General features: G+C 40.8%; 2 protein-coding genes across 5 annotated transcripts in view; both read left to right on the plus strand.

Annotated features, from left to right (window-relative positions):
* LOC109400046 (uncharacterized protein CG3556) overlaps positions 1-22,017 on the plus strand; it is a 128,340-nt gene that overhangs the window by 17,387 nt on the left and 88,936 nt on the right. The window lies entirely within an intron of this gene.
* Positions 13,312-21,544, plus strand: LOC134289642 (uncharacterized). Its single transcript, XM_062855810.1, has 2 exons — positions 13,312-14,833; positions 20,114-21,544. Exon 2 carries the CDS (start codon positions 20,843-20,845, stop codon positions 21,293-21,295), a length of 453 nt encoding a protein of 150 aa, XP_062711794.1. The 5' UTR covers positions 13,312-14,833; positions 20,114-20,842; the 3' UTR covers positions 21,296-21,544.

Here is a 22,017-nt window from a genome sequence, read left to right on the forward strand (position 1 = left end):
GTAAGTTTTATAAATAGTTTGCAACCTATTAAGGATACTTTCGCTACAATAAAGACCGGTAGCGCATTTCGTCGAAGCGTATTCCTTAAGAATATTGATCAGGACTGCTGGACCAAAATGTACCTTCTTTATAGTTATTCTGTGGAAGTTTTTAAATGGAGTCAAGGATTCGCGGCTGTCTTCGTCTGTTTCTTCTAAAACAATCTGATTTGCAAAGTTGTTAAGGGGTCTTTCTGTCGATGGTATAAAATCGTTATCGTCGGTGTCCGCGGAGTGTTGTGTCATGTCGTCGCTGCTTGTAGAGTTGGCGTTTACTTCCGTATTACTTTCTGGATCTGGATTAATCCGAGAGAGTGCATCTGCATTCGCGTTGAGGGTACCTTTCTTATATTTATTTTCGAATTCAAGTTCCTCAAGAGCTAGCTTCCAATGAAGAAGTCTCTTATTCAAATCATTTTTCTGTCGGAGCCAAACAAGTGGTTTGTGGTCCGTTCGAACTTCAAAAATGGTCCCTTAAATATAAGGCCTAAAGTGTTTTGTTGCCCATACAATGGCCAACATATCTTTTTCAGTAGCAGAGTAGTTGCATTCAGCACTATTCAATGTTCTAGATGCATATGCAATGGGGTGTTCTTTGCCATCTTCAAACTTCTGAGACAAGACGACTCCTAAAGCAAAGTCACTTGCATCTGTTTCTAGAATGATTTTTTTGTCGAAATCGGGGTACTTAAGAATGGGATCGCTCGTTAGTAATTGTTTACAATCATTGAAGCAATTAACGAATTCCTCGTTGTGAACAATTTTCGAATCTTTTTTCAGACACTTGGTTAGGGGTTTTGTTAATTTGGCAAAATCTCGAATAAATTTCCTGTAGTATCCAAGTAACCCCAGGAATCCTTTAATTTGAGTGACGGTTTTCGGAATCGGCCAATTAATAATTTTGTCAATTTTATTTGGATTTGGTTTAATGCCTTCTTGAGTTACAATATGACCTAAAAATTCGCATTGCCTTTGTAAAAACTCGCATTTGTCGAGCAGAATCTTAAGATTAGCTTGAGCAAGTTTTTGGAGAACTTTATTCAAATTATCAATGTGTTGTTGTAACGAGTTGCCAAATATAATTATATCATCTAGATAAACCAGACAACAATTTCCAATTAGATTTCCATGAATGTGGTTCATTACGCGCTGAAAGGTGGCTGGCGCGTTTTTTAGTCCGAAAGGCATGCGGACAAATTCGAAATGTTCTTTTTCTGTACTGAAAGCTGTTTTCGGCCTATCTTTTGGGTGCACCTCAATCTGGTGAAATCCAGATTTTAGATCTAATGTAGTGAAGTAAGTACTACGACCAAGTCTGTCCAGAATTTCCTCAATGCGCGGAATAGGGAATTTATCGTTAACTGTCTTCTCATTTAATTTTCGATAGTCTATTACAACACGCCATTTCTTTTTTCCGCTGGCATCAAGTTTCTTTGGGACAATCCAGATTGGAGATGTCCAGGGGGAGATAGAATTTTGAATTATACCGTCTTCCAACATTTCGTCGATTTGTTTTTCCACTTCGGCTTTGTGGACATGGGGATATCGGTATGTTTTTGTATGGACTGGGATATCATCCACAGTTTTAATTCGATGTTGAATTGCAGAAGTGCAGGACAACTTTTCAGACTCGTTATGAAGGATTTTTGAATTTTTTGAAAGGATTTTAAGTAATGCCGATTTTTCTTCAATATTGAGGTGTTGGATTCTAATCATTTTTTCTAATTCAGAAGAGGATATGTGAGGCGCTTGATAAGATTGATGAGAGTTCAAATTGTTTATTTCTGTTACTTGAATGGTTTTTGCTGGCTTTGTCCAATGAAAGGTAACAGGTTTGCCAAAATTTCTTATCGGAGCGTTCACAAATCCTTTTTCAGCATGATACAAGCCAGAAGGTATTACTGCGTTGTCGATTTTTATATCGTTTGGAAGATAAACGTTGCCATTACTCTGTGAAACAGGGAGTTTAATGCATGTCGTTGAATTTTCTGTCAGTGTTATTTGCGATGGGCCCAACTTCCTTATTTTCATTTCTACAGTCTTGTGTGGGAGGATTATTTTTTGGTTGTTCACGTCAATTAGCGCTTCGAAATCGGAAAGGGTTTCAAATCCAAGAATTCCATCGAAAAAGTTGTGAAAGTTAAGGAGATAGAAGGTTACTTTTTGTTTGAGGCCAAAAATGGTCGTGATGATTTTTTTATCCGAAGCGTGCCGTCCTGAACTATTGGAAATTTTGATAGTTTTACATTTTACTTGTTTTGATTTTGGGATTAGACTGGGAGAGATGAAGTTTTTGTTTGATCCACTGTCAACAAGAATTTTTGAGTCTTTGCCGAAAATGTTAAGTATTACGTAGGGGAGTCCGTTAATCGCGTTTAGGTCGACGATCCCTGAGCGAGGGCTATTTGAAAATTTACACCTTGCTCGTCAACCTCGTCTTCAACGTCAGTATCATGGTCCTCTGTTTCGTCTACGTTTTCCTGCTCCACATCGTGATTATAAATTCTGTTCGAGCGTAGTGATGGGTCAATTTCCATCGGTGTCGTTTTCTGTCTGTCGGAATGCGGACTGTGAGGCTTTGGGACAGAAGGTCGAAGGACAAATGGTCGAAGAACAAAAGGTCGAAGGACAAAAGGTCGAATGGACAAAAGGTCGAATGGACAAAAGGCCGAATGGACAAAATCACCCCTATAATATCCAGAGATTTGTCCTTTTCTAATTAATAGGCTGTTTGGCTTTATTTAATCGCTTTAATGATTGGAATTTCAAATGAGAATATTCCGATCTATGATTCATCCTTCTTCAACCCATAGGCTGTTCTTACAAGGAATCAGAGATGGCATGCTCCTCAGTCCTCAGTGCGAAACGTGAGAAGAGAAAACATAAACTCTACACTCGACTTTTGACGAGCGAGGGTGAACTACGCAACTTTTTTCACACACAAACCACCCGCTCACTCTCTGGCATCCATCGTGGCACCCTCAAAATGAGTGCTCAAACAAATGTTAGAACAAACATGTTTTTTTTTTCAGTTTCTGCGTGCACATTTTGTGCGCGCAGAAAATGTGCACACAAAAATTCGTGTTGAGAGCGCACTCAGTCGTGCTTCCAGTGCAATACTGTGTGTACCACAGGAGTATGAAAGTACTTGCTTGTCTAAGATATCACATAAATCACAGACAAATAGATGTGACACTAACGAAATTTCAACCTCATATATCTCATGATCCTGATTACTTAGAAAGTTGGTGTCTTCGGCAAAGTTGTTTGGCTGGTCAAGGACTAACCGATAATAGGATTAAAGATTCAAAATTCCACCGCTAGGCGGTGCTAGTGAGCAAACAAATTATGTTTTTCATAAATATCAGGAAAATTTGCAAAAAAATGCAACTAGCGCCGCCTAGCTGCAGAAACTTGAACCAAACGGAAATTATTCTGAAAGCACTTGATCTACCAAACAATATTGCCGAAGACACCATCTTAATACAAAATGAGGATGCTGAGATATGAGTGATTTAAAATTTGTTTGCTCTCTAGCGCTGCCTAGCGGTAGAATTTTGAATCTTAAGTCTTATAATCGGTTAGTCAGTCCTTGACCAGCCAAACAACTTTGCCGAAGACACCAACTCTCTAAGTAATCAGGATCATGAGATATATGAGATTGAAATTTCGCTAGTGTCACATCTACTTGTCTGTGATTTATGTGATATGTTAGACAAGCAGATGCAACACTGACAAAATTTCTATACCATATATCTCAGTAACCTGATAACTTAGAGAGTTGGTTTCTTCGGCAAAGTTGTTCAGCTGGTCAAGAGCTTTCAGAATATGGGCCGTGTGATTCGTGATTTTACCGCTAGGCGGCGCTAAATAGCATACAAATTTTACATTTCACATATCTCAGCATTCTGATTCTTTAGAAAGATGGTGTCTTCGGCAAAATTGTGTGGTAGATCAGGGGCTTTCAGAATAATTATCGTTTGGCTCGAGTTTCTGCAACTTGGTGGCGCTAGTTGCATCTTTTTTGCAAATTTTCCTGATACATATGAAAAACAAAATTTGTTAGCTCACTAGCACCGCTTGTTGGTGGAATTTCGAACCAAAATATTCATCAACTGTAAGTCCTTGACCAGCTTAAGACATCTGCTTGTCTCTGATATCACAGGATTTGATACCCCTTAGCGAGTTTTGGACTCACTGGCATGCTTTCGGTTCAGCAAATGCTCAAACAACACTGACCCCTTTAAACACACTGCGTGTGCACTGAGTTCTGGTTTTTCTGCGTGCGCAGATTTTGCGCACTGGGATTATTATTTGCGGGCTTTCATTGCTCTCACGCAGCACTCTAATCACCCGCACAAAAACTCTGCGTGAGAGAAATTATGTGCATTTTATTGTGCGTTTTTTCTCTTTCTCTTTTGTAAGGTAAATGAAACTGAGAAGTTCAGGGAAAGATGAGCGTAAATGGGCACAATTTCTGCGTGACATGCCATCCCTGCATGGAATATGTATTATTTTCCATATTTAACCTTAATGAATAACATTACTTTTCATCATTTATGGGCATCTATTTCGAATTGCAATGCGGTAAAAATTGCAACATATAAGCTATTGCAAGTTTTAGAAGACACTTTCCTATTTTTCAATAATGTTTTGAAGTTGTTGAATAATTTTGCTATCACTCGTTCTATTTTTTAATCGTCGTTTATCTGTCGAATTCTGATCACTTTTTCATGTCTTCCAATTCCAAGTCTATTTAACCTCTTTACCCTTTTAGACCTTTTGTCCATTCGACCTTTTATCCATTCAACCTTTTGTCCATTCGACCTTTTGTCCATTCGACCTTTTGTCCATTCGACCTTTTGTCCATTCGACCTTTTGTCCATTCCACCTTTTGTCCATTCGACCTTTTGTCCATTCGACCTTTTGTCCATTCGACCTTTTGTCCATTCGACCTTTTGTCCATTCGACCTTTTGTCCATTCGACCTTTTGTCCATTCGACCTTTTGTCCATTCGACCTTTTGTCCATTCGACCTTTTGTCCATTCGACCTTTTGTCCATTCGACCTTTTGTCCATTCGACCTTTTGTCCATTCGACCTTTTGTCCATTCGACCTTTTGTCCATTCGACCTTTTGTCCATTCGACCTTTTGTCCTTCGACCTTTTGTCCTTCGACCTTATGTCTTTCGACCTTTCGTCATAGATTCGTCTGTGACGTGTTGAGGGTTGTGCGTCCGATTGTTTATTAAAAGGTTTATTAGAAGGTTTCATGTATTTGCTGGAATGGGGCTGTTGGTCAAATGCAGCTTGTGTTTGAGATTTAGTTTTCTCGGCATTTTGGAACCTACATAAGAATGCGTATGCATCCTCGAAATCGCTGGGTTGTGCCGTTTGTGCATAGCCAAAGTAAGGTCTACTCAGGCCGTTGATGAATGCTGCCAAACATTCCTGTTCCAAAAAGTGATTAATCGCATCCCAGTGATTTACGTACATCGGGTTTTGTTTTGCTAAGGATTTCATATTAACCATAATTTCTTTAGTTCGCTTGTAGTAAATATGTAGAGAATCGGTCATTTTCAGTGACCATAGCTGCGTTTGGTATGTCGCGATCGTATTGCGGTCACCATAAACACTCTGAAGAATATCCGCTACCTCGTCAAAGGTGGTAGGGTTTCCATTTACACATATCATGTCACGGGCTTTGCCCTCGATCTTGTTAATCACCGCCTGTTCGTACACGGCAAATAAGTCCGGTGCGACGTGTGGTCGGCATAAATTTAAAGCTCGTCTTGCAGTATCTAGCCAATGACTAAGCTGTCTTTTATTCCCGTCGAACGATGGAATCATTCTGATGGGGTCTGGAATTCTGAAGAAATCCGTACGACGGTCTTCCACTATGGGAGCCTGTCGCTGTTGTTGTTGCAACTGTTGCTGTTGCTGAAGCAAATTATTATTTTCTACTTGGAGAACACCAATTCGTTGCTCCAAGTTTTGAATTTGGTCAAAAATAGCTTGAAGGTTAGCTTGTTCCATGTTTCTAATGGGGTATCTAAGGGCTCTAACTTTTGGTAAGGGGTTGAATTTAGGCATACAAAAATGAACGGGGAAGGAGATGAAAAAAAAGGTTTACTCACGGTTCGACACTCTTAACCTTCCGTAACTCGCGCGGTTGACTACCTGCGTCAGCACCACGCTAATGCTGAGTAGAAAAATCGAGGTTTTTTTAACGTGTTGTACAAAATACAACAGCGCGATCGTTCGAGGGTTAAAGGGTTGAAACCCACCGATGCAGTTTTCGTGTCGGGCGGCGCTAATCACCTACGGGTTGAGGGATGGTTTCCAAGAGCCTGGTTCCTGATGATCGCTGGAGATAGTCACTAGTTTCTTGCTTCGCCACGGATTGGGCTAAACGTCCACTTAACCTTCCAGGACGCGCGCCATCAAGCAACCGAAACTGCACCGCGCTCGCGCTGTATACGAAGAGCGAGGTTTTTTGGGAGTGTTGTACTTTTTACAACAGCGCGCGCGCTGAAGGGTTAATGCTGAATCCTGCACAAGTCAGTTACACTTTTAGTCCTTGGTTACCGGCACGTCCGATGTCGTCAATTCGACACTAATTTTCGGTTTTCGCACTACTGTCCAATTACCACGGATCGGGTTTTGTCACTAGATTGTCTTCCAAAAATTAGCACTGCACGTAGAGTGTTCCGTACGACTGCGCCACTAATATGCGGGACTTCACATCTGACTTTTTAAAAAGAAATCTTTTTCTTCATTTATGAACACTAAGTCTCGAATTTTATTAATCATTCACTTTTCACTTGCTACATAAGTCTTTCCTACGGCTGAAGGCCACACTTTTCTATCAGACTTCACTTAGAACTTGCTACATAAGTCTTCCCTACGGCTGAAGGCCACACTTTTCTATCAGACTTCACTTAGAACTTCTAACTGCTCGTACTCAATGTTTCCTACCGACTGACTGGCCTCGACCACCTCGGCTGAGGGCGCACCTGCGTCCTCCGGTGGGGCTCGATGAGAATCTTGCTGGCTTCAGCGAAAGGCCATCGGATGATGTTGGCCTGGATTGCGTCGATCGAAGTATTGGTGACCGTTGCCGTTCCAGGGGCATTGACACGCGTCGCTTGGGGCTTCGATGTTGCCAACGGTCGGTCCTCATGGTGGATTGCTGACTGCGTTGTCAGCAACTGTATGCTCGTCGTCCAAAGTTCGTTGTCGCCAAGGGTTGATGTTCGTTGTCGCCAAGTGTTGGTGTTCATGGCGGTTTGCCAAGTGCCTGGTCAGCATCTAGTCCACGATGGTAGAGACCGTAGATCGTAGGTAGAGCTTAGGGATGTCCATAACTATATCACAGGGAACAGACATCCAGGCTAGAACAAATTTCATTGAGAAAGTTGTGTAAGGATTTAAATCCTTACTTGAGTAAGGATGCAAAACAATAGAGTAATGCGGGGCAAAAGTTCGCACCTAACGGACTTCACAAAATAACTATTGAACGAAAAGAAAATAATATCGTTTTTCTTCGTTAAACGGGTCCCTATCATGTTGCCTTCAAAACGTAGTACTAGATTTTTTCGCGTTCCTTTTGTAGTTTTAGTAATACAATTTTTAAAACAAGTACTCCAGTGCGAACTTTTGCCCCATAGTGGGGGCAAAAGTTCGCACTATGCGGGGCAAAACGCAAAAGTTCGCACCTTGTACGGGGTAGTTTATTGATGTGATGTTCATTTATTTCATGTTAACTCATGTTCATCTTTTCACTCAAGCAATGAAATCTGTTTCTTTCTGTTCTTAGAATTACGACCCAACTGGAATACGACCTGGTGTTCAGCTTTTATATAGAGTGTGTTTTATGAAGACTTCCACAACTATTAACTAAGAGCTGTCCTTTACAGCGTTACTGAAGTTGTCAAAATACGTTGTGAGGTAATCATAGAGATACGTGTTGCACAAAATGCATGAAAAAAATCAAATATGCAGCAAAACTGTTGATCGGGACTGTTATCGAATCTTATCCCCGTCAGTATGGTGATGGATTATAACTGTGAATTTACAAACTAAGCTATGAAAGACCCCGGTAAAGTAGATGAACATAAGACCTTCAGAAACATACGAAAAGACACAACGAGGTTGACGAAGAAAATGTTTTGAAATGTTTTTTTAGCCATTTTTCATTCATTGATTTAAATACGTGAACATAATGTTTGCTTTACAATCAATCTTCTTACAAAACTAAGTTCAGACCCTCTGTCGCAACGATTTCAGGGTGCATACTACTCATATTGTGCATATATAGTAGTTTCTATACGAAATTATCATTGCTTCAAAGATTCTGTAATTATATTGATGTACTGGACTCAGAAATCTAGTGCGAACTTTTACCCCACAGCTACTGCGAACTTTTGCTCCACTGTCAAGGTTTTAACAATGTCCCTTTCTGTAAGAAGCACTAGTAGTTTATTGTTTATTCGAGTGCACCTCGCGAACTACTATTGAATAACGATTCTCCGACATAAAGAGGTTGTGAGATTCTTCTTCTTCCTGTTACTACAAATTCTTATTCCAAAAAATCCAAAAATTATATCAAAACCCCTAGAAACACATTTTTTCGCAAACTCTGTCAAACCATAACGAAATCGTTCCAAATTTTATTGACGAGTAGCTGACCTGATTATGTGTCGAACCCATACAGATTTGTTTGGGTTCTTAACTCGTGCTCAGAAAAAGACCCACTGCGAACTTTTGCCCCGCATTACTCTACACGATGAAATCACGAGCGCCGCCAAACACTGTATTGCCACAGTCAGTGGTGAATTACATTAGTATAAGAAACTAACCGATGTTGCCACTTGTGTCGCCGATGAAATATTCCTTATACAAAATGCAGATTGAACTTATATGTCTTTTCTCTGTGGATATACAAACAAAAAAAAAGATAAAAATTCAGGGTCGCCTACTTTCCCGAAAAACTCAGGTGAAAATTTTATGTTCTCCCCTGGCACTACTTACTTTGAAAAATCATAACGCAAGAACGAAGCATCGTAGAAACAAAGTTTTTTTTTTAGAAAATGAAGGCAAATTTCATGTAAACCATTTTTTTTTCACAAAATTGACCATAAATCAGGAACGAAAAAAAAGTTCATTCCAAAAATTTCAGCGATCTAAGTTTATAAAATCACCCTCTCAATGTTTTTTTAATTCTCCGCGTGTTCGGGCACAGTATTTTCCGGCTTTTCTTTATGAATTTTCTCAATGGTGGAATATTTCTCCACTTTATATTTTTTTTAGATTCATGAGAAAATTTGCTTTCTAAAAAAAACTTTGTTTCTACGATGCTTCGTTCTTGAGTTATGATTTTTCAAAGACATGGCACATTTGGACATTTTTCAACAAAATTAACCATAACTTAAACAACGAACAACGAAAACAAGTGCTTTCCTAACATTTCAGCGATTAAAGCTTATTAAATAACCATCTCAAAAAAAATTTTTAGAGAATTTTTTACGAGTTTGGGCATAGTTTTTCCGACTTTTCTTTACGAATTTTCTAAACTGTGGAAAACTATTGCCAGTTCATATTTATTTGGAATTCTAAGAAAATTTGCTTTAATTTTCTAAAAAAAAAATGTTTCTACGACGCTTCGTTCTTGAGTTATGATTTTTCAAAGTAAGTAGTGTCAGGGGAAAACAAAATATGTCCACCTGAGTTTTCGGAAAACAGGCGACCCTGTTTTTTTTCTCATATGTCCATGAGCCCTGCCTGTGGAAAAAGTTTCATGAAAATCTGAGACCCTTCTGCTCAAACACATCATATCCCGAAAACATATTACACATTGCTATCTTAGGAGTATTAGCATGATGAGAGAAGCTGTATAGATCATATCAGATTGAATTTTTATAACAAAACATGGATTTATGCAAAATTCTACAGATCAAAGTGAGTTTATGGAGTACTTAGTTGAAAAATCAGTGTATAAAGCTATCCAATCAATCGAATTCTAGGTACCCCAGAGGAATAATAAAACTGAATCAAGGCTAACCATCCGATGGGAAAACATTTTATGGTGGAAGATTTATGGAATGTAGATGTTCTATTCAATGTGATTAGGAGTAATTGTGGGATATGTAGAATTCTATTGGACTTTAAAATTCTGACATGGTGGTCATAGTTTTGATGTATTTCAATGCTGAAATCGAATAAATCACGTATATCACGTGTTGTGGATACCATGTCAGGATTGTTATTTCTATGCATCATTACACATAAATGGAGAACACATTCAAATCAGGCCGGATATCCTTTTCGAACCCTTTTTCCTCTGGCCGTATGCGGTCGGACAAAGCTTCATTTATCGAAACGGTATGCTCACACCCATTATAATTTCTTATGCTTTGTGCCATTGCGCTTGGCTGGGTTTTGCTCAACAACTGGCTTTCTCCTCACCATGCGAGTCAATCGGAAGCCAAACGACGGGTAGAAGGCACAAAGTGTAACAGATACCTATGCCTGATTCTCAAAACCCAGCGAATAGAATGAATGAATTTATGGAAGCGAAGCAAAGCGGTCCGAATTGTAACGTGTATGGGAGTGGAATATTTCTTAAGCTGGGAAACGCTGCTGACCTGTTACCGAAAGTAAATCGGATTAAAATCTCGCTTTTTTTTTCTTTGTTGTGTTTGCAATCACGGTATTCCTTTCTTTATATTAATGTCGCCAGTGACTCACAGTTCAATGTATTAACATTGCTTTTTTGTTGGCTATACTTTTTACTTATGCCACCCTGGAATTTATTTGTGGTTTTCATTTTTTTTGCATGTATGCATTAAAAGGAGACACGTTAGAGTTCTCTTAGGGAAATCAGCTAAAATGCTGTATTTGAAACCTTACCTGGAATATATCCAATGCAGTATAGCGTCATTCATAATAAAAACAATGGCATCAAAAAAATTTGGGTTTATACAACGCAACCTAAATATTCACAGCTTTGTAATGACAAATTTATCCTTTCTTATTCTTTCTGGCTTTACATTCCCATTGGAACTTGACCTTGCTCTCTTCAACTTAGTTTTCTTTGAGCACTTTCGCCGCAGTTTAAAGGGCCTTCTTTGCCTGCTAATGCATAAATTTGTGTATTGTGCCCAGAAAGTCGAGAAAATTTCCTCGACCGGATCGGATATGGAACCCACCGTCTTCAGGTTGGCGATCTAAAGTCTTATCCGCTAGGCTAAATGAAGATCTCAAGATTTTCTAAAACAATTATAATACCTGCTTGTTATACTTCAACTAAAAATAAACGGTAAGACTCGCTGATACTTAATTGATTTCAATTCTCATTTATATTACAAAACAGTTATATAAATATTTAAAACAATAACCAATGATGTTTTCGATCACCTGGCAATCATTTGACACATTCATCCATAGCTTAGTTCAGAAGCATAATATTGAAATGAGGTGTTCGGCAAACTTGTAGATTATTGTTTTTCCTACAATTATCACCAAGGGCGCCATATTCTAACTCTCATATATACGGCGTGAGAGCCCTAGTACCACCTACTCATACTAAACGATCGAATTTTTCGAGTATATAGGTGGTACTAACACTTTTACGCCGTAAATATAAGAGTTAGAATATGGCGTCCTTGATACATATTGCCCATTTTACTGGCATTTTACCAGGTTAGCTGGTATGTCTGAAACAAACTGGAAAAACTTGTAATTAGAAGGCACGAAATGTTGCTAATTGGCAAATTGAGAGATGAAATTTGTGAAAAAAATCGCGTTCTGGTGGGATTCGAACCCACGACTCCGTATTCGCTAGACCGGTCTAGCGAATACGGAGTCGTGGGTTCGAATCCCACCAGAACGCGATTTTTTTCACAAATTTCATCTCTCAATTTGCCAATTAGCAACATTTCGTGCCTTCTAATTACAAGTTTTTCCAGTATGGCGTCCTTGGTGATAATTGTAGGAAAAACAATAATCTACAAATTTGTCGAACAACACATTTTAATTTTAGGCATCTGAACTGAGATAAATGAGTCAAATGAGTCAAATAATTGCCAGATGATCGAAAACATCATTGACAATAACAACTTAGGGGCCGTACACAAATCACGTCACGCTCTTAGGGGGGGGGGGGTGGGGGTTGTTTGCAGAACGTGACGATCCTTACAAAAAATATTAAGGTCCCATACAAAAAGTGTGTCATAGGGGGGAGGGGGGGCTTTGAAAAAGGTCAATTTTAGCGTGATATTATTTGTGTATCACCCCTTATCTGGGTAGGTATTATTTCCCATATTGTAAGACCCACGAACGGAAGGATTTATTGCTACGCGAATCATAACAATCTCTTTGGATCAATTACGGAGTGGTTTAGATCCACCTACTGTATTATCAGCAATTGTTCCTGACACACAGAAAAGAAATGCTCCACAAACGTTCCAATCATGGCCACTTCTCTTTGCACCGGCAATATCGAATCAGTCTATGTGAGTTTTTTCATCCCTCCCAAGGGTCTCCTCAGCATGAAAAAGAGAAAAAAACCCGTTGGAAATTTATCCAAAGTGTACTCCGGGGAAGTGGCGAACGAAAGAGTTGACAAACGATAGACAAATGGAAAAAAATATCGATGACTGAGTTCGTACTCGATAATGCACTGCGCAAACTTTCGAAGAGTGCTGTAATGTTATTGCAAAGAAAAATAAAAAATATTTTCTGGGAAGAAAAAAAACAAAAGATAAACTCTTTGGTAGGAGAAACACTAAAGGCATTTGTGCACTTACCAATGCATAGATATGTAGGATGTGATGCAAGTGCTTTTCTTTTGAGAAGGCTGCTTCTTTGACGCGTGAGTGGTAAAAATATTGAAATCGTGTAGGAAGCAAAATCAACCGAATCAAACTTTTTGCAGCTTATGTATGGAAAACATAAGCGGCTTTATTTTCATGATTCTGCCTTTTTACCTAAGTGTAAGATGTGGAAAACCGTACTAGTGTGTAAAACCACTACTGCGCTGGTTGGTAGACTGAATGTTAAGCCTATGGAAAATAAAAGCAAGGGAACGTCCATAAATTATGTCACGCGAAAATCGACCATTTTCAACCCCCCCTCCCCCCTATGTCACGCTTTTTGTATGGAACCTCTAACATTTTTGTATGGGTCGTCACACTTTGCTGAACCCCCCCTCCCCCCTCAAAGCGTGACGTAATTTATGGACGATCCCCAACAAGAACGTTAGGCAGTGATATTTCAAGGGTTCCCAAATTTTAAGGTTATAAGTTTTCAAAACTGGCACGGTAAAGGCTGGGTATGCTGCGCAATACGGATCTTATTGTGATCCACTAGCCTCTGCCCAGCAACTCCTATCCCTACCTCCTCGTGGTACCGGCCGGAAACTACGAGCAACTTTAGGGAAGATCGGGTAACCAACCTCGGTGGGAATTTTGGTCGTAGGCTGACAGGGAAGGGTGGTTTGATCTGCAAACCTAAGCGTCTGTTCTCCAGGAGCAGCGGTTCACAACAGCGTCTGATCCCCATGTCAGGGGCGACTGATCAACGTCCGAATAGGGGGTTGGTGTCAGACCCTACGAGCCAGCCGTAAAAACTCATTGTAACGGAAAATCAGCAACAGAATAATACGAACCGAGACCAACGGCAACGACCCCAGCGGACAAAAAAGACTTGCGATTGGAAACTCGATACGTGGAACTGTCGATCTCTCAACTTCATTGGGAGCCCCCGCATACTCGCCGATCTACTGAAGAACTGCGGGTTCGGCATCGTAGCGCTGCAGGAGGTGTGTTGGAAAGGATCCATGGTGGGAACGTTTAGAGGTAATCATACCATCTACCAGAGCTGTGGCAACACACGCGAGCTGGGAACAGCTTTCATCGTGATGGGTGATATGCAAAGTCGCGTGATCGGTTGGAGGCCGATCGACGAAAGAATGTGCAGGTTGAGGATCAAGGGCCGATTCTTCAACTTCAGCATAATAAACGTGCACAGCCCACACTCCGGAAGCACTGATGATAACAAGGACGCATTTTACGCGAAGCTCGAACGCGAGTACTTCGGCTGCCCAAGCCACGACGTCAAGGTCATCATAGGAGATTTAAACGCTCAGGTAGGCCAGGGGGAGGAATTCAGACCGACGATTGGAAAGTTCAGAACCCATCGGCATACGACTCATTGATTTCGCCGCCTCCAAAAACATGGCCATACGTAGCACCTTTCTCCAACACAGCCTCCCTTATCGTTACACCTGGAGATCACCACAGCAGACGGAATCTCAAATCGACCACGTTCTGATTGACGGACGGCACTTCTCCGACATTATCGACGTCAGTACCAATCGTGCCGCTAACATCGACTCCGACCACTATCTGCACGCATAAAAATCCGTTCCAGAAATCGTCAACAATCAGTCACGATTTCTGGAACAAGTGAGATTTTCGTTTACGATTATACACCATGAATCGAAATCACAATAACGTGAACAGTGCACACGTAACGCCTGCAACCTGCGATTCCTTTCACAAAAATGGGAACCTAGTTCATGACAAGACGGATCACGGAAACAGGAACCGAAATCACGGCACCTGGAAATTAGTTCATGGTCTGCAAAATCATTCTGCAGAGAGGAACAGAGATCGCAAAAACGTGAAATTCGATCTGGGCAAGGCAACGGGTTCTCGGCTTCGGTCTTATTTTGATAGGCAATCACGGGAACCAAAATCTCAGTAATTTTTGTTATGATTTCACTTTTCTCACGTTTTTGCCTTTCTCGTACACCAAGGTGTACCGAAAGGCTATATGTTCACTCCAAAAACGAAAATTTGATAGAGCCTCCGGAGGGGTCAAGTCTTATATACCAATCGACTCAGCTCGACGAATTGAGGTGATGTCTGTGTGTGTGTATGTGTGTGTGTGTGTATGTGTGTGTGTGTATGTGTGTGTACAAAAAAACTCACATCACTTTTTGGCAGTAAACCTCATCCGATTTCTATGACCGACGGTTCATTCGACGCGGAATCAGGTCCCATTGTTTCCTATTGAAAATGGTTCGGATCGGTTCAGCCGTTCCGGAGATATGGCCATTTAGGTGTTCCGGAATGGTACCCCAGGAAGGGACCAGATATGAAAATGCATCAAACCTATGCATGCGACACATCAAACCACGGCATTTTCTATAACCTGATGTGCGGTAAGCAGAAAAATAGTCTAAGACCATATCTGAACCGGTAGTGTTCCGGAACCGGTTCCGGATGTCCCGCCGGAAGTGGCAAATATCAAAGTGAACCAAACCCATGCATGAGACACATCAATCCACGGCATTTTCGATAACCTGATGAGCGGTAAGCAGGAAAAGAGTCTCAGACCATATCTGAACCGGTAGTGTTCCCGAACCGGTTCTGGGCGTCCCGCTGTAAGTGGCCAAATATACAATTGTACCAAACCCATGCAAGCGACACATCAAACCACGGCATTTTAGATGACCTGATGGACAATGAGCAGGAAAATCATCTCAGACCATATCTGAACCGGTAGTGTTCCGAAACAGGTTCTAGTCGTCCCGCTGGAAGTGGCCAAATATACAATTGAACCAAACCCATGCATGCGGCACATCAAACCACGGCATTTTCGATGACCTGATGGATAATGAGCAGGAAAATCATCTCAGATAATATCTGAACCAGTAGTGTTCCGGAACCCGTTCCGGGGTTCCCGCCGAAGTGGTTAAATCTGAAAGAGAAATAAACCCGTACATGCGTCACATCGAATAGCGGCTTTTTAGATTACCTAATGAACGGTCAGCAAGTGTTTCGGAATCGGTTTTGAGTGGCCGGAAGAGGCCAAATGTAAAAGTGAACCAAATCCAGACATGTGACACATCAAATCGTGGCTTTTGCGATAACCTGATGTACAGTTAGCTAGAAAATAGCCTTACGTCACTGGTAGTGGTCCGGAATTGGTTCAGAGAGTCCCGTCGAAATTGTCAAACCCTGCATTTGACACCTTCAATTTGCAGCGTTTTTGGCTAACCGATGAGCAGTTAACAAGACAATAATGTTAGACCATATTTGGTTCAGCCGGTAGTTACCAGGAATCAGATCCGGGTAGTAAAATGTAAAATTTAACTAAACCCATGGATGCGGTACATCAAATCACGACCAGTCTTGTAAACATTCGACACTTTTTACTACCTTCATTTCGTTGCCGCAGTCGGGTGTCAGTCGGCTTTGTTACATTCGTGCGCTATCGTTACCTCTTACCTACACACAACACGAGCAGTAGAACGAAGACTGATCACGACTTATCGACAACCTGATGGAAAAATAGGGTCAGACCACATTAGATTCCCGGTAGTGTTGCGGGTTCAGCTGTGGCTTCGAAAGTGGTTAGAAGTAAAAGTGAAGCAAACCCATTCATGCGATATATCAAATCGCGGTGATTAGGTAAAGGTGAATAAATAGCAATAAAATATTTTCAGACCATAATTGGGACAACCGGTAGTGTCATGGTCCATGACTCATGGGATCAGATCCGGCTATCTCACCGGAAATTACCAAATATAAAAATGAACCAAACCCATACATATGGCACATCAGATCCCGAGCAGAAGAGAATAACAACAGCATAACAAAATGCGTTATTTTGGCAAAATAACTGCATAATGGAATTAGTTATTTTTATGTTATTAACATAAAATATTGAGTTATAAACTTGTCTGTCATAAGCGGAAAAAGAACAAGTCACATAACAAAAATTTGTTTCTGGAAAATCAATTTAATAACATGTTTTGTTGCTGTTAATAACAACTTAATAACAGTGAATTTGGGAAATATTTCAATAACAAATTTTGATATTAGAGAGTTATTGATAACATTCCGAAAGCAAAATTAGTTATGATATCAAACAATAGCACATGCTGTTGAATAGGATGCTCAAGTGGAGGCGATATGCGTACGCTTTACCCGTGGTTAAGGCTCAAGCATCCGTCATCATTTTTCGGAAAAAGAAAAGCAGTTTTTTCGCTATTAATCGAAACAACGACCACGAAAATGCATTCACTGTATTCTATTCCTCATGTGGAACACAGTGAATCCATTTTCGTTGCAAAAATATCTGATTTGAACGAAAAAACTGCTTTCAAATGTTTAATGATGACAATGATTTCTATGACGAATGCTTCAACGTTAAATAAAAGCATGTACGCATATGGCCTTCACATTAGCATCCTTTTCTACATCATATATGACTTCGTGTTGGCTGAGTCAGGGATAGGGTGCGACTCAAAACTCTTTGCGTGCCGCACACTCTGCTACGAGACAGCACAACAAACTAGAAGGAGACGAGTACGCGCAATCGGTTGTGTGCTGCTCGCTTACTTTGCCGCGCGCTGGAGCTCTCACGCTCTGTCGTATGCACTCTCTCGGTGCTTGTCTCCGTGCTTAGCACTTGGCTTGATACTACGCACGATTGGAAAAATTTCGAATCAAACGACCCATCACTTGTCAACCCTTGACAAGCTTAACAACTTTGACGAAAACACAAACTCTTCAATTAATTTATTAATTGTTTTTTTCTGTTTGGAGACAAGCGCAGTCCAAGCACCGTGCATTACTCCCTGCGCCGTAGAGCTAGTGCTGCGATTGTCTCTCGCACAATTACGAAAGCTCTCACTCATACGTCTCTTGTCTCTCGGCAAAACGGGAGACGAGCACTTGCGATTGTGTGAAGCACACGCTTTTTTCGCACCGCACGGTGCATGCCGCCAATCCCTGCTGAGAATGCAATACATATTTAGACCAGCATGTGAGAATGGCGGAACAATCATTGCGAACTTCAGTTTCTCTCTTCCCTCATAGGCGTATTTTCAACTATTCATGTAATCTTTTACCACAAATAGGTAGATCCAACTTAATCCTCTGGAACGACAGGGAAAACATGTGAAAATACAAAATATTTCTGAAAAATCCCATTCAAAACCATCTATTATTTTGGATTCAGCTTCGTTCAAACACGTTTACTCAATAAGTTTGACATTTTTATCATTGAAATTCTTATGTCAAATGCGGAATCTGGAACGTCCCTTTCAAGCCTCACCTTCAATATTGTCTGCTATGTTCTCGTTTTGATGTATGTAGGGTGCTGCGCCGCTTGGGCAGTGGCTGATATTTTGGGAACTTTTCAGCTACAACTCAGTCAATTTCAAACCTCGCGGCGCCCAGCAGGGACTTGGTTTTGTCCACATTACAGCACCTCCATGTCATAATATACCGCACCTCTTATCAAATGTGATACCGTAAGCATAACTCGCGAAATAACGTTGTTGAATGACGTAGGATTTATTTCTAAACTTGTTTTAGTTTTGATAATATTTGTACACTTTCAATAATACAATAATAACTAAACATGTTCCACAACAAAATGTAATATTGAAATGTTAATTTTCTGATGGCCAAGTCCCCAATCCAAACCAGCAATGTTTGCTTCCGAGCTGATGAATGAGTGAGGGAAAACGAAGAAGCAAATCTGATGCACAACTTTGTAAACAGAAGCGTTGGCCCTGTAAGAGAAAGACAACATGTGCTGTGAAATGCACAACATATCACCCATCCTCTTTGCTCTTGGCACTTAAAGAGCAGTTTTGAAGCATTTTGATAGCTCCCAATCGAAAACCCCTCAAGCAGTTGAAATGCTAATTAACAACCAAAAGCTTTTTCGTAGCACAGCTTATGCTATTTGAAGGCAGTTATGCATTAGAACTGCTTATGTAGGGCAGCAAGCAGTACGGATGCATTATACGGGCTGCTGTATGGCTTATTCAAATGCTTAGTGGTTACCTGGGTTATTTAATGGCTGTATATCTATAGCTTGGTCATAACAAAATAAGATTGTCCAACAAAACATGTTATGGAAACGTAATGCATTGATAATACAATAATAACAAAACGAGATATAAAAACAGGTTTTGTAATTACGTAGTTATTAATTTGATATTCCCCTCTGCTCGGGCGATCGCAGATTTTTTGATAATCTAATGAACGATTAGCAAGAAAATAGCCTTAGATCACATTAGAGACTAGCTGTTGTGTAGCAGAACCAACGTTCATGTGAAAAATTAAATCGTGGCTTTGTTTAATGGCCTGATAAACATTAGGTATGAACAACAGTGACGAATAGGTCTAAGTTCTCATATATGAGAACAAAATATAGACAAAACTAAAGCGATCTCATCAAATCGTACCCTTTCAGATTCCTAAGGTGTAAAGTTATAGCAGGATTGGTCAACGTTGAATGGAAAAATAAGAATTTGATCGCGTAAACAGAAGATGGTGGCTGTTTTAAGGAATTTTGAGCTCTAAAACTATAAACTAAACTATAAGCTCTAAAAATAAGTGTATTTGGTATGGGAAATTTGTTTGAAGTCCACCAGAGTATCCAAAATAGCGGTCCAAAGTCCAAGATAATGGCCCAGTATTCAGATTAGTGCCTATTTTATAGGATTTTTAATTCTTGCGTTATGGGCATATTTTGTATGAAAATATGTCCAGAATTCAAAATTTGTAATCAGAAAACCCAAGCTGTTCGCTGTTTCACAAGGTCTGCAATATGACTATAGTTTGAATGGAAGAGAATGCCGGTCTTCGTCCAAAACTGGTAATAAGAAAATCATAAACGACATGCCAAAATTCAATACGGCGACTATTTTATGTAATTTTAGGTGCAGAGTCTAAAAATGAATACCAGAACACCCAAGATGGTGTCTAAATGTTCAAGATGGCGGTTAGTTTAGTTGGGGTAGATATCCGGAGTCATAAAATGATGACCGGAAAATCAAAAATGACGTTTCAAAATTTTGCGGCTTCATGACACTTGTTTGGTTTGAGTTTTGGATCGCTGTCTTATATTTTCATGCTAATATATTGAGTAGATTTGGCAAGCAGTTTTCATTTTGTATTTTTGTCAATGTCTTCGCTCGAGTTTTGTTGAAAGGATATTTTAAAGCACGAGAAAGGCACCATCACTGCTAGGTGGATTAATTAGGGTTTTTCAATGATAATGTTGACCGCTTCAGTTAAAGAATAACACCATCCGGGACATGAAGAAACAGCAGCGATGCACCGCGGAGATCCTGTTGTGCATCTACTTTACATATGTACGCTGTGTGCTTGCTCGTTGGTTTCTGGAGAAGTTATCTGCTTCGGAACAGCTAAATAACACTTTTTAACACGCCACTTAGGGGTGATACACAAATTATGTCACGCAAAAATCGACCTTTTTCAACCCCCTCTCCCCCTTATGTCAAACTTTTTGTATGGGACCTCAAATTTTTTTGTATGGGTTGTCACGTTTTGCAAAACAATCTAACAATCTAATGCGATTGGTTTTTGCAAAACAGGGACATTTATAACCAAAACAAAGATCGAGCACTAAAAATTCAAGGCACTTGTATTGACTACCGCGAGCGCGAGCGTTATCAATAATGACAGAGCGCGTGAATGAAACTCCCATTTTTGGGAACAAAATCCGGAATTCAATTTCTTGGTTTCTCGAAATCGTGATTTGAGATCTTGTTTTTGGTTGCGTTACTAAATGGGCTACAAGACTGAGAAGGCGTAAACTGTGTTCCTTATTTTAAGATAAGTTTTCGCGAATGCTGGTTACTGGAGTCACGTTTCCGGGAACTTTATCACGATTGTGATCAACCTACCCGTTCCGTTATTCGTGATTTTCTGTTCAGGGATATGGAAACGGATTTTTTAGCGTGTGGTGATGGTCAAACTGCGCCCAAAACTTTCCGTCATCAACAATGTACGGTACCGGCGACCGGCACAGTGCAACCTAGAGAGACTAAAACAACCGGATGTTGCCTCAGCATACTCGCAGAATCTAGAGACCGCATTGCCAGACGAGGGCGAGCTCGATGAGGCCCCTCTAGAGGACTGCTGGAGTACAGTGAAAGCAGTCATCAACGACGCAGCCGAGAGCACCATCGGGTACGTGGAACGGAATCGACGGAACGAATGGTCCGACGAAGAGTTCAGAACGGTTTTGGAGGAGAAGAACGCAGCGCGGGTGGTAATGCTGCAGCAAGGTACCCGACAGAACGTGGAACGTTACAAACAGAAGCGGAAACAGCAGACCCGCCTCTCCCGGGAGAAAAAGCGCCGCCTAGAAGAAGCCCGCAAAGGCTGCGTACCGCAAGCCGCAGACGGACGCACATGAAAGTTAAGGATGCCATCCACCAGCTCAAAAACAACAAAGCGGCTGGTAAGGACGGAGTGGATGGAAAAGATAATCTGTCCCATCCACAAGAAAGGCGACAAGTTAATGTGTAAGAACTTCCGAGCGATCACCATATCGAATGCCGCCTACAAAGTGCTATCCCAGATCATCTTCCGTCGTTTTTAACCTAAAGTAAATAAGTTCGTGGGAAGTTACCAAGCCGGTTTCACCAACGGCCGGACGACAACGGACCAGATCTTCACCGTACGACAATGCCGTGAATTGACTTCAAAGCGGCATACGACATTAGCACCAGTATGAACCACGAGTTCACTGCGCTGTACGGTGAACCCAAAATGCTGAAAGTGGCCAAAGCTCGACGGATACTAACCATCCGGTTGGAACAAGAAGGCGTGGAGCGCAGAGAGCACGATGGGTGGACCAGATGGAGCGTGATCTGCCGAGCGTTGGGCGTGACCGACGTTGGAGAGTTGCAGCTGCAAATCGAGTGTTCACGATAAAACTGCTCAGCACTAAAATGTGTGATACCTACTAATAAATGCATAATTTCCATACCACTCATAAAATGTGTAAGAGTTACTCATTCACGAAATCTGCTCGTACACTATTCTAGATGCGAATTTTTTTTTGGTTCGCCACGGTCACTAGCAAACCTAGCTAGATTGCCATACAAATAATTGCAACTTTAACGATTTTGTGGA

Source organism: Aedes albopictus, chromosome 3 (assembly GCF_035046485.1).
Source record: "Aedes albopictus strain Foshan chromosome 3, AalbF5, whole genome shotgun sequence".
NCBI classification, from domain to species: Eukaryota; Metazoa; Arthropoda; class Insecta; order Diptera; family Culicidae; genus Aedes; species Aedes albopictus.

Coding starts and splice junctions, on each gene's coding strand:
- LOC134289642 (XM_062855810.1), top strand. CDS start 20,843: ATGGTCAAACTGCGCCCAAAACTTTCCGTCATCAACAATGTACGGTAC.